This window comes from Carassius gibelio, chromosome B23 (genome assembly GCF_023724105.1).
Source record: "Carassius gibelio isolate Cgi1373 ecotype wild population from Czech Republic chromosome B23, carGib1.2-hapl.c, whole genome shotgun sequence".
Taxonomy (NCBI): Eukaryota; Metazoa; Chordata; class Actinopteri; order Cypriniformes; family Cyprinidae; genus Carassius; species Carassius gibelio.
In genome coordinates, this window is record NC_068418.1 from 9,185,662 (window position 1) to 9,199,527 (window position 13,866).

At 35.0% G+C, this 13,866-nt stretch overlaps 1 protein-coding gene across 2 annotated transcripts; it reads right to left on the reverse strand.

The window, feature by feature from the left end:
- Window positions 1–3,816: 3,816 nt before the first annotated feature.
- Window positions 3,817–11,226, reverse strand: LOC128012048 (prostaglandin E synthase 3). Of its 2 annotated transcripts, XM_052594965.1 has the most exons (8): window positions 11,032–11,226; window positions 8,875–8,988; window positions 8,675–8,744; window positions 8,469–8,567; window positions 6,259–6,348; window positions 6,093–6,149; window positions 5,582–5,606; window positions 3,817–4,693 (listed from the first exon to the last, which is right to left on the reverse strand). In XM_052594965.1, coding segments are annotated over exons 1-8 (477 nt in total). In that variant the 5' UTR covers window positions 11,034–11,226; the 3' UTR covers window positions 3,817–4,673. The 2 variants fall into 2 exon arrangements, with proteins under 2 accessions (XP_052450925.1, XP_052450924.1); XM_052594964.1 differs by lacking the exon at window positions 11,032–11,226 and having other exon boundaries at window positions 8,875–9,002.
- Between the last annotated feature and the right edge of the window lie 2,640 nt (window positions 11,227–13,866).

The window sequence follows — 13,866 nt, forward strand, 5'->3', positions numbered from 1 at the left end:
CTATCAGACGCGTCCGATTCAAGAACCGAGGAGCTGATGATACTGCACATGTGTGATTCAGCGTGAAGCAGACCGACACACAAGAGCGTCTGAACCAAACTGATTCTTTTGGTGATTGATTCTGAACTGTTTCTGTGCTAGTGTTATGAGGGCGGGTAAACCAAAGGCTTGAATGAAGGGCAAACATCACCAATGATGCCATTACGTCGAGCGCAAAAGAACCGGTGAACCGTTTTCTTCAACCGGTTTGTTGAATCGAACTGTCCAAGAGAACTGGTGATCCGAAAACTGATGCAACTGGTTCTTGACTCGTGAACGAGTAATTATCTGGCTCAGCTTGCTGTTCATCTTCAGTTCTCTCTTCACAGCTGTTCAGTCAGTGTACTGTTTCAGTGCATGCATTACTCCGGGATATTGGTTTGTTTGAACTCAGAGGGAGTGTCAGCCACATTAAAAAAGTTAACAGCTTAAGTAATTTGTGGATTAATGCGTATTGGATACGCAAACCGTTTCAAATGATTCAGTTCGATTTGGTGAACTGGTTCAAAAAGATCCGGTTACATCGATTGATTCGTTCGCGAACCGGATATCACAAACTGCTTTGTATTGAACTCTCTCTCACACAGACACGGAAGAGAAGACAATGCTGAATAAAGTCATAGATTTTGCTATTTTTGGACCAAAATGTATGTTCAATGCTTCAAAATATTCTAAATGACCCTCTGATGTCACATGGACTACTTTGATGATGTTTTTCTTACCTTTCTGGACATGGACAGTATACCGTACACACAGCTTCAATGGAGGGACTGAGAGCTCTCGGACTAAATCTAAAATATCTTAAACTGTGTTCCAAAGATAAACGGAGGTCTTACTGGTTTGGAACGACATGAGGGTGAGTTATTAATGTCCTAAATATGATTTTTGGGTGAACTAACGCTTTAAGTGTACGTGAAGAGAGTTAATTTTCACATTTGTTTCTTAACACTTAAATACACCTTTAAAAATTGTAATTTGTAATAATGTCAAATTAAAGGTTTCACAATTCAGATCATTGTTTTAGATGAACTTTTGTCATGCTTCAGAGAAGTAGGCTACTACTATTAATTATTTTAACTGTAGTGTTATTTGACTTTACATTTAATGTTAATGTATTTTAAAAGAAAAGCGACCCTACAGAGCGTAAGCAGTTTTGGAGAATGGATGGATGTATGTTTTAAATGCTACATTATCTTCAGCCACAAATGTGTAGAGTAATTAAAGCCTAAATATATTTAAATAGGCCTACATGACATAGAAGTATCAATAGAAATGACATTAAAGTATTATTTTATTATAAATGTTTGTCCGTAAATTCAACCATACACTTTAACCAAATTTCCACACACAATAAAAATAATTATGAAATCACAAAGATGTAATATAAAGATGTCCTTGGGTCAAAAACTCTCTTAAGTTCAATTAATTGCATGCAATATAAATGTAAACTTTAATACATTTTCATTTAATTAACATGCAGTTATGTGTCAGAAAACACTTATTTAACTTTTAAATTATTATTTTCCATAAAAATAACTCTTTTTTTATTATTATGCAAAGCAGCTTCTGAACAGACAGCTAGATTTGATGAATACAAAACTGGTTGACTTTCACATTGGGTTGATTTTCCCTATTGGTGGAAAATCAATTATTATGATATTCTCATATACAGTTACAAATATACATAAAAGCTTTCCCAAATATTCTGTCTGTCTTCCATCGCTGTTTTATTCAGCAAGGATGCAATAAATTGGCCAAAAAATATAGTAAAACATTCATACTGTTACAAACCATTTTTGTTTCAAATAAATTCTGTTCGTTTAAACTTTTTATTTATAAAAGAATATTGAAAAAGGACAATCATGGTTTCAACAACATTGTTTTTTCAACATTGATAATAATATGAAATGTTTCTTGAGCAGCAAATTAGCACATAAGAATGATTTCTGAAGGAAGTGACACTGAAGATTAATGAGTAATGATGCTGAAAATTCAACATTGAATAAATAATTGTAAGAATTTTCACTGTAAACTGTTAGTAAATGTATATAATAATATTGCCTCTGATTGGCCAATACACAGGAGCCCAGTCAGATTATGGTCCTGTCTCAAATTATATTCTTAGAAATTATGATGAGCATCATTGCATATGACTGTGTGACTCATCAAGACAGGTGTCCAATGTACCATTATTATAGGTTTCATTTGGGATAGGGCATGATTTTTGCTTTTCACATGTCATATAGGGTTGTCACACAGACACAAGTGTGTGGGGTCAGTTTTACACACATTTTACGCATGTGGCACTCCAAAAAATTTAAACAGCCGCTCTAATGGGGCAAAAACCAAATCCTTAAAAAGGAACCATATTTGTCAGCAGCGATTTGTAAAAGTGGTCTGGTGAATAAAAAAAAAAAACAGGTCCGGTTGAAATAAACAAACTCCTTTAGTAATATAAAATTATGTACAAATAGTCATTATTGATACCCCTTTCTGTAGGCAGATCTGCTGCTGCTGTTCATAGCGGAACAGAACACGTCAGGCTTTAGGGCCCCGCGCGGTGATGCTCGAGTGAAGTCACTGGAGAGGAATGGATGCGCAGACACAATGCGGCTGGAGGAAGTGATGGTCCGCTGCTGAGAGCGAGAGTAAAGCCATGACATTCATACAATTAATAGCCATTTAATATGTAAGCAACTGCATTTATAAAGAATATCCCCTTTTTAAACTGGCGACCGCATTTATGCTTATTTAACATGGCAAAAAAAAAAAGGATACATAGGCTACACCCTGCTAAGGGTTGGTGTGTTAGTGAGATGTGACCGCATGGCGTCATAGGCCTAGCATTGTTATGAACCCATCACTTTTATATCACCTCAGTCCAGACCTCGCTGCGAATGATGTATGAGTTGTGGATGCTTTTTATTAAGTAGGCCTCTGGAAACATGGAATTGGCAGGTAAAAACAAGTGTACCTCATGCTTACTCAGATGTCCCATCACCATTATGCCCTTGAACAAGTTTCTGAAGCCAGGTCGCCTGAGGGAGGAGTCTTTACAATGAGGTCCCATCTGTTTACATGAAAAACACTCCTAAAGCATCTTAGTTAATGCTTAAATCAACATGAACTATTATTATTTACATCTAAAGTTGTGTTAAAGTAATATAATATAAAATAATATAATCTGTTAAAGTAATAATTTCACTGAAAATATACTCACTCTCAGGCCATCCAAGGTTTAAATGATTTTGTTTGTCCATGTGACCAGATTTGGAGAAATGTAGCTTTACATCACTTGCTGATCAATGGAAGCTCAGCAGTGAATGGGTGCCGTCAGAATGATAATCATTTAAAACATCACAATAATCCACAACTGGACTCCGGTCCATCAACGATGGATTTGTTTATTACAAAGACACTTTTCACAGCACTGGAGTCCTGTTGTGATGTTTTTATCAGCTGTTTGGACTATCATTCTGATGGCACCCATTCACTGTAGAGCATCCATTGGTGAGCAAGGGATGTAATGCTACATTTGTCCAAATCTGTTCTGATGTAGAAACAAACTCATCTACATCTCAGACAGGTCACCTAAAATGTATCTTGTGTCATCATCTATTACCCTCAAAATAATTCAAACTTGTATATATATATATATATATATATATATATATATATTTTTTTTTACCCTTTTAGATTGAAACTATACTAAATGCTGGCCATTTTTATTATTGGTTGAACAGTCAATTTAACTGTTCAGGACAGAAAATGAAAAGGTAAGCCTCGAGTAGTTTATTAGAAATATGTAGACAAAACCAAAAGCATTTTTTTCTTTCTTTTGAAAGCATTGATAGGAGCCTAGCAATATGCACAAACATAGCCCTGTCCAGCACCTAATTTTGATAGCGCAAACTTATTTGGTCTTTTTTAGATTTGATTGGAAACATACAATACCTTTCGGTTTCTCCATTTTTTTACATTTGAAGACATCGAATATCATACTGCAGTCACAATATGCATGACATTAATGGTCCAATACCAAATACAGAGCTAATATAGACTTCAGAGAGAGTCAGAAAACATCTACATCCAACAAATCTGGTACCACCTCAAGAGACATGAAAAGAAATACTGTATATTAGGGCAGTGTGAACTTACAATTTCCAAAATCCATAATCATTTTTATGCTTTAACCACAAGATTTGCGAGACACAAACTCTCTCCACCTCTGCAAAGTTTCACTTTAATTTCAATGCCTTACAATGAAAAAAAGTTACTTTCCATCTATTGCTTTTTGGTTGAAAAAAAATACGAATACAGTGCAGTTTTTCCAAACAGTTTAAGTATACATGTTTTTAGTACAGATTTAAAAAACAAAAAAAAAGCCAGGACTGGTCATAAGGAGAGGGACAACGAAGCTCTGTACAACAATATGCATATTATCTCCCAACAGAGGTTTATGACAAACTTCTGGAGTGCAGCCACTGAGACAGAGGTGATGCTCATGAACTCAATCATTGAATCCAGCTTTGCTCTCGTTCAGATCATGTAGTATTTAGGTGACGGCGTTCCTCATTTTATTATGTCATCCCCCTCTCCTCTCCTCCTCTGTCTGTCCACAGCGTGCCAGTCGCTTATTCCAGATCTGGCATTTCTGGAGAAAAACACAGACATGTTAAACTATAAAAACTTCTGTTGTTCCAGCTTATATAAAAGTTTGTTCAGTAAAACACAAATGGAGAAAATCTATTATGCACTGGTTGCTTTTCTTGCAGTTCCAATGAATGAAGACCAGAGGTTAAGCTTTCAATAGGGCTTTTGTTTCTTTTTGGAGTTCAGGACATAATACATAATTAATCAATTCACCTCTGTATTCAAATGGAAACAGTCATACAACTTCGGAAAATCAAGAAGGACAGTAAATCATTTTCAAAAAAATTTGTTTAGAGATAGTACAAAAACACTTAAAGGGACAGTGCACTCAAAAATGGAAATTCTCTCATAATTTATTCAACCTCACAGCCTTTCAAAACCATGAGGCTACATACACTTGTGTGTCCATCCATTAGAAGTCTAGGTAAACAATATTTAAACTTAAAAAAAAGAAAAATACATAATGACATTGTAAAATTAATCTACAGCTCAAACATGCTTATTTGACATGCATGAACCAGTGCGGTTTGTTCTCAAGCATCAAGCACAAATGAGTCTCTGTTTTACCATATTTCAAGTGCTCTTTGCATACGTGTTGATCAGTGTTTAGAAGTGAATGGATATATTCATATAAACTGGTCGTGTTTCTTTAAAAGACTTCAAACCCTTTGATTCATATGGACTGTTTTTTGTCTGCAAGTACTTTTTGGCTTGAAAATGTTGATTTCATTGACAACTGATTAAATGATTTCTAAGGATGGCCAAAAAAATATGAGAAAATATTAAAAGTAAAAGATTTTAAAGACATTTTTGGGTGGAACCATCCCTTTAAAACAGTAATGGTTTTAAGTGTACAAGCTAGAAAGAAAAAAAAAAGAGGAAAACTTACTTTCATCATCACTATCAGCTGATTCCTGAAAAAAAAAAAAATCATTAAATAGCAGGAAAATGACGGCACATGTTTTAAGGCACTGGCCACTATAGTCAATTAGTGATGCAGTGTTGATTATCGAGATACTTTTTGTTTTAGTTTTAATATTTACTGCGCTTTGAAGAGGATCGTTTTAGAGATGCAGGTGTTTAAGCCTGATGTCAGCATTTTAGGCTGTCAGCGCTGTAAATACTTGTTCAGCTGAAACTTTTGTAATTTTAAACCTGTATAATTGATTGATTGATTTTTTTCCAGAAAATATGATATTCTAAAGAATGTTTTTGTCCATACAATGTTATTTTGGATAGTATGCACAAATAATAAAAAAGAATTACATATGAAAGTCTAAAGAAAAACATTGGACCACCTTAAGTTTTATTGTATGGAAGAAAAAAAAACATGCTGGGTTGGAATGACAAGATTTGGATGAACTATCCTATTAACTTTATAATACACATGAAAATCTTACATCATCTGCTCCATCTAGGTCAGGTAAATCATCTTCTCCTCCCATGTTGCCCATCATCTAAAACCAACAAAGCAAGTCAGTACATCACATTATCTACAGACGTATTCTTCACAAAACTCCCATTATAGGTGAATTATAGTCATTTTTTCAACTAAAAAGTACTAACCTCTGAAAAGCGGTCATAGTTGCCCAAATCTTCATCTGAATCATCCTCCCAGTCTTTCCAGTTGTTGAAGTCAACACTAAGCCAGTTGAGCTGTAGACAACATTTAAGTGAGGTAAACCAAATACACGTATATCAAGTTTGATCAGTCAACAATGAAAGTACAGATGCACTCACTGACTGATATGATGAGCTGATAGACACACTGCCAAACAACTAACGATGCCACAAACTACAAATAGCTTTACCATTTAATTTTAAAACCCAGAAAAATATGCAAACACGTGTGTTACTATTTGACTTGCTCAACGTGATTCTCTTCAGAAAGCTGGCTATGGGAGACAATTTCCAGTCAATTTAACTATAGCGCCTCTGGTGGCTGCACGGTACTAATATATATATATATATATATATATATATATACACACACACACACACACACACACACACACACACACACACAGGTGCTGGTCATATAATTGATTTCTCTCACTAATTACATTCAAAAAGTGAAACTTGTATATTATATTCATTCATTACACATGGACTGATATATTTAAAATGTTCATTTCTTTTAATATGATGTTTATAACTGACAACTAAGGAAAATCCTAAATTCAGTATCTCAGAAAATTAGAATATTGTGAAAAGGTTCATTATTGAAGACACCTGGTGCCACACTCTAATCAGCTAATTAACTCAAAACACCTCCAAAGCCTTTAAATGGTCTCTCAGTCTAGTTCTGTAGGCTACACAATCATGGGGAAGACTGCTGACTTGACAGTTGTCCAAAAGACGATCATTGACACCTTGCACAAGGACGGCAAGACACAAAAGGTAATTGCAAAAAAAGGCTGGCTGTTCACAGAGCTCTGTGTCCAAGCACATTAATAGAGAGGTGGAGGAAAGGAAAAGATGTGGTAGAAAAAAAGTGTACAAGCAATAGGGATAACCACACCCTGGAGAGGACTGTGAAACAAAACCCATTCAAAAATGTGGGGGAGATTCAAAAAGGGTGGACTGCAGCTGTAGTCAGTGCTTCAAGAACCACTACATACAGACTTATGCAACAGACAGCGTCAGAAGCGTCTCGCTTCAAAAAGGACTGGACTGCTGCTGAGTGGTCCAAATTTATGTTCTCTGATGAAAGTCAATTGCATTTCCTTTGGAAAATTAGGGTCCAAGAGTCTGGAGGAAGAGAGGAGAGGCACACAATCCATGTTTCTTGAGGTCCAGTGTAAAGTTTCCACAGTCAGTGATGGTTTGGGGTGCCATGTCATTTGCTGGATTTGGTCAACTGTGTTTTCTGAGGTCTAAGGTCAGTCAACACAACCGTATACCAGGAGGTTTTAAAGCACTTCATGCTTCCTGCTGCTGCCCAACTTTATGGAGATGCAGATTTCATTTTCCAACAGGACTTGGCACCTGCACACAGTGCAAAAGCTACCAGTACCTGGTTTAAGGACCATGGTATCCCTGTTCTTAGTTGGCCAGCTAACTCACCTTACCTTAATCCCATAGAAAATCAATGGGACATTGTGAAGAGGAAGAAGGGATATGCCAGACCCAACAATGCAGAAGAGCTGAAGGCCGCTATCAGAGCAACCTGGGCTCTCATAACACCAGAGCAGTGCCACAGACTGATCGACTCCATGCCACACCGCATTACTGCAGTAATTCTGGCAAAAGGAGCCCCTAAGTAAGTAATACTAAGTATTGAGTGCTGTACATACTCACACTTTTAATTTTTATACTTTTTAGTTGGCCAAGATTTCTAAAATCCTTTCTTTGCATTGGTCTTAATTTATATTCTAATTTTTGGAGATAATAAATCTGGGATTTTCCTTAGTTGCAAGTTATAATCATCAAAATATAAGAAATAAAGTAATGAATGAATATAATGTATAAGTTTCACTTTTTAAATGGAATTAGTGAAATAAGATATCTTATATATATATATATACACACGTACATATTTAGCAACAATGCATAACATTGCATGTGCATAGTTCGAAGCATTTGGATTAATATACTTATCTAGAGGCATATTTTTGGTGATAAAGAAAATACAAAGTAGAAGATAATTGTTAAAACCAACACTTTTAATACAGTTCGTGCTCAAACTCTCAAGATATCTGACATCGTCCTTCATTAAATAATGACAGTGTTAATTATAAATACTACAGTGACAATAAATAAGGAACCAAACCTGCCTTTGCTTTGTCTTTTGTTAACCTGGGCCAGGATTTCCCAGACTCCGCTTTCTGTAAACAGCACAAGATCGACCGGTCTGTACGCCTGTGTTTGGACCCCTGAGAATAGAAAGAAAAACATTACATAAAATGTGCTCATCCTGAGGTGTGCATCCCTCGACGGGGGTCATCTGTAACGGGATCTCTCAACTGTGTGTGGGACTCACATCTTGATCGATGGATTCAAAGAGGTCAATTTCATTTGAGTACTTCATGTTATCTGTCCCGCTGAGACAGCTGAAGAAGAGCAGAGGACAGCATTAGGTGAGCCATGAAACACTCAGGACAGCACAGCACAGAATCAAAGACAATGACTATAAAAAAGCCTTTCGTGTTTTACATGATGATTAAAGTTACAGAAACATACCTGAAACCAAATTTGGACTTTTCAAAATTGACATTCACATCCTTGCTGTCCTCCACCAAGAACTCAATGAAGACACAGTCTCGTCTGTCGTACCACTTCGCAGTTGCTGGATGCCTGATCAGGGACATTTGTATTTGAATTAAAGCTATAATGTGGATGATATAATCACTTTAACACTGGTGAGAATATGATGATCAATCTATGTTGACCAATCAGCTGATGTTTGTTCATTTAAGGTTATATCTAGTCAACAGACAAACATGCTCTTTCCCCATTTACTGTTTTCCCATATATACAATATTGTGCTAATTTAAGTTGCCATTTTGTGCATCTCTTATTTGCGGTCACTACACTGTATAATATATTTGGAGATGGTCTGAACATTTGGGCTGAGAATTTTTTTTAGTATTATTATTACAGAATTTCAATTTTATTCAGCAATAACACATTAAATTTATCAAAAGTGGCAGCAAAGACATTTATAATGTTAAAAAGAAGGATTTATATTTCAAACTAATGCTGTGCTTTTGAACTTTCTATTTGAATCCTGAAGAAAAAAAAATATATATCATGGTTTCCACTTTCCACAAAAAAAGTATACACACACACACATATATATTCTCATTGATTAATAAAGGTTTGTTGAGCAGTAAATCAGTATATAAGAATAATTTCTGAAGGATCATGTGACACTGAAGACTAAATAAGGAATAAATTACATTTAAAAATAGATAATAGTTCATTTCAAATTATAATAATATTCACAAATATCGTTTTTTTTTTTCATGTTTTATCATCAAATAAATACATCCTTGCTGAAAGATTTACTGACTTGCAACAATTGATTGGCACTGTCATATATTAAATATATATATATATATATAATTATTTTTTAAGTGTGTTCTAGAAAGATAGCCTAAAATAACTGGGTAGACATTCTGTTGTGCAAAATATTGTTTTTAACTGTATTTTTGATCTAATAAATGTCTTAGAAATGGCTTTGGTGAGCATAAGAAACTCCTTTAAAAGCCATTACGGATAACAAATATTTTATTAATAGGCCTTATCTTTCCATTAATATGTTTCACGTGGTTACCATTAATATTCTTGGTAAAATATGAATAATTAAAAACTGCACTGTCCACCTATCCCTCTAATATCAGCATAATTCAATAAAATCCTGAAGTCAGCCACTAATCTGAATATTGGGTGTCACACACAAATAATAAAGTGTGTAGAGCATCTGTGCGCCTCCACTTCACCCTCGGCCTCTGTTCCTGCTCCTTCAGTCCATGCTGTACTGACTGAATCAACATTTAACTCTGAAACCAGTAAACACTCAACAGTGGAGTTATAATGAATACACTGATTAAATACCACCCTCATAATAAATTAAATCCTCATACTGCCCATAGGACCAAATTAATTAACTGATGTGAAATACCTTCAGGGCACAAGCCTCTTTTTTTTTAAATCAAGATAATATGATCACATGACTTCTAGATATGATGATCTAAATCCTAGGAATCTCTGCCATTAAACAAAAATAGCACCTTTATTTGAAATCCCTCAGTTTTCTTCTTAAAGGGATGTGTGTTATAGTTGTAAGTTATTGACGGATTCATTCATTCTGGCCCTGAAGCACGTGCACGAGGCGCGCTCATTATCGTGATTAATTCCACTATAAAACAAACTGATAAACTCCGTCACATTAACAACGCTTTGAGCGAGTTTGTCGATATTAAACAAAAATGTTTTTTTACAAAGATTTGCGCGTTTATGAACCGATCTGAGTGGTAAAGAAGGTAAGCTAACATGCTAACACCGGTGAGCTGAGACAGGCTAACTGTAACGAGCTAACTTACTTTTACATTACACACATTTCAACAAATAACGTTAGCACGGATTTCTGAACGTAATGCTCTTAGATCTAGTGTTTAATAAATCTGCCGATATTTTCCCTCCGTGGCCGGATAGTTTAACGACTTACGTTGGGATTGGAGTGCATGAGTCGTGTAGAAGTAAACTTAGCTAATACTGGCTAGCGATAAGCTTCACAGTCTACACAGTTAAATACTAATTAAATACTGGTTTCAGTGGCGAGCTGCATTTCACATACATCAGAAGATATATTTTCCACATAAAGATTAGACTTACATGGCTCTGGCGGCTGTGTGTGAGTGTGATCGGGGTTTCTGGTATGTTCTCCCGGGGATTGACTGTGTGCTGTTCTCTGACTGGAGCGGAGCCTGAAACCACGCCCCTCCCCTCGATTGACTGATGCTGGAGCGCAATAGGCGGAGCCTCAAGCCACGCCCCTCCCACCTCTGGACTTTTCTAGAGCTTCCGTTTGAACCCTTGATGCAAAATAATGCAAAATTCTCAATGTTACGACTTCACTTTACATACATTTTTTACACTTTGTATGTTTTGTTTGATACATTTTTATCACAAACAAAAGTTTAACTTGTCATAAAAAAAACATGAAGAATTCTGAAAACAAAAATATTAGATGTATTTATTTATGATGACGTTGGTGATTCTATTGAGGTTTAGCCTGTTTTTATACAGTCTATGGGTTTAGCTCGCTTTCTTCTACTTATCAGGGATTTGTGTATTTATAAATGTATTGTTTTTCATTATTTTTCACAGTCACAAAAATCTAATTTTTTATTTAATTTATTTAATTTAAATTACCTTATTAATTCGTTTGTTTATTTTTCTAATGTTTACCTTTTTGCTTGTTTATGTTCATGCATGCACTTGTATGCACCATACAAACATGCATTATGTATGTATGCACTTGTATCATAAACTGAAAAAAAAAACTAAATGATTTCACAAATATTTACAAAGAAATGGGAAGTATGGTTTAAAATGGTATTTCATGTAAAACGTACTCCAACAATTAAGAAATATATATATATATATATATATATATATATATAGAGAGAGAGAGAGAGAGAGAGAGAGAGAGAGAGAGAGAGAGAGTACAAAATATGTGTGCGTACTGTGTATATTTATGATATATAAATTTAAGAAAAATATGTTGTTTATATATTTAAAATATTTATATATGATATAATTTGTGAATATAAATATATACAAGAAAATGTAAATATTTTCAAAGTATATGCTGGATGTGTGTCTTTGTATGTACATAATACATATAAACAGTACACACATATATAATTGAAACAAAAAAAAAACTCATGGGATTAATTACGATTAATCATTTGACAACACTAGTATATATATATATATATATATATATATATATATATATATATATATATATATATATATATATATATATATATATATTAACTATACTATAGAGGTCGGGATCGTTGCGTCACGTCGCAATGCATTGTGGGAATCGCGGTACAGCAGTAGATGTACTGTATAGTAGGCATTAGGTAACGTTGGTCATTTGGTCATTAATTTTGATTATTTTTTGGAAAATGGTTCAGTATTGCTGTATTGTGACCTGCTGTAATCGGTTTCATGATCGACAGGGCAAACGCCTCGTGAATCATATTAGTTTTCAACATTTTCCTACTTGGAAAAAAAACACAAGGTGTCTGAAATCACCAAGAGGCGTCAGATGGCTTGGGTCGCCACTGTACGGAGGGAAACCATCACCTTCGATAATATTATAATACATAGTTATGGTGAGACATGTTGTGTATGGTCTCTCTCTCTCTCTCACATACACACACACAAACTCAGACACAAACACATTACGTTTTCTCTAGTTTTTGGCCAGTAAGGGAGTCAGTTTAGTGTCTGTATTTTTTGTTTAAACATTTTCTTTTGACCCAATCCTGAACTTAATTTGCTTTTTGATATTTTTGTGCTGACTGTATTTAACAAATTTGAACAACTTGTTTAAAAAAAAATAAAAAACTGGAACGAACTTCAAAATAGGAAGTTAAGCGTCTTGTTTTGGTGAATGGTGGGTTGTGTCTGAGGTGAATGTTCGTCAATATTATACCGGATTACAGAACTACCGGAGGAAAACAGTGGATTTTTGCAAGTATGATAGGTGAGTAATTACTCCTGAAGTGTAACAAACCCGCATAGACAAGCTTCATAGCTCGCAGAATCTGATAAGTGTGTGTGTGTGTGTGTGTCACCACTGATGCTTGGTTAATGTTAACATTTACTTAGTGAAAAAGATTGTTTTCTCCACGTTTAATTTGCAGATCCATTTATGATCTGCAGGTGAGCCTCCAGTGACTTTTTAAAAAGTGAAAGTGACATTTTTAAATTGATCGGAGGTGTAAGCGCTCACTCCACAGACCCGGTAGGATAAATTATCAGGGAAACTGAGGCTTGGTAAACTTTCATGTGTTCATAGGGATCGATTCCGCCTACAACCTCTTTTTTTTTTTTAAGTAGCGTTGTTTGGCTTCATTATTAAGTTTGTCCGTATAGGTATAGGCAACTTTTTTTGTCACGTTCTATAACTTTTTCTGGATACTGGCTATTATCTTATTACAAACCTGCTTTGCGATGCCTCTAAAATGGCCGCCGTTACCCACAATGCACCATTCCATGACGTCTACGCCCGAGCTCTATACTCTCATCAGCATTTTAACAAAAAGTTAAAGTAAGTAATTATAAGTATTTATATATAATAAAAATCTCGCAAAATGTAGCGAGTTAAGCTGAAGCTAAGGTTATTTCAACAAAAAATAAATAACCTAACACAACCCGCCCAGCTTTTATTTTGAAATGACGCGGTATTTCTAGCTCAGCGTCTGTTCTGTTGCTTCGCGTTGTTTGCATAGACAGTAAAATAAACAGTAAAAGGTTGTTTGTAGAGCAAATAACAGAATAATATAACTTCTGTTCTAATTTTCTTTCTTCGTTTATAAACGAATCGTGCGTTTTCTCCGCTTTCATTGGTATAATTTATATGTTATGTGTATAACAGGTCATATTTGATCGCCCACCAGTTTATACGAGCTAAATCTGAAATCATTC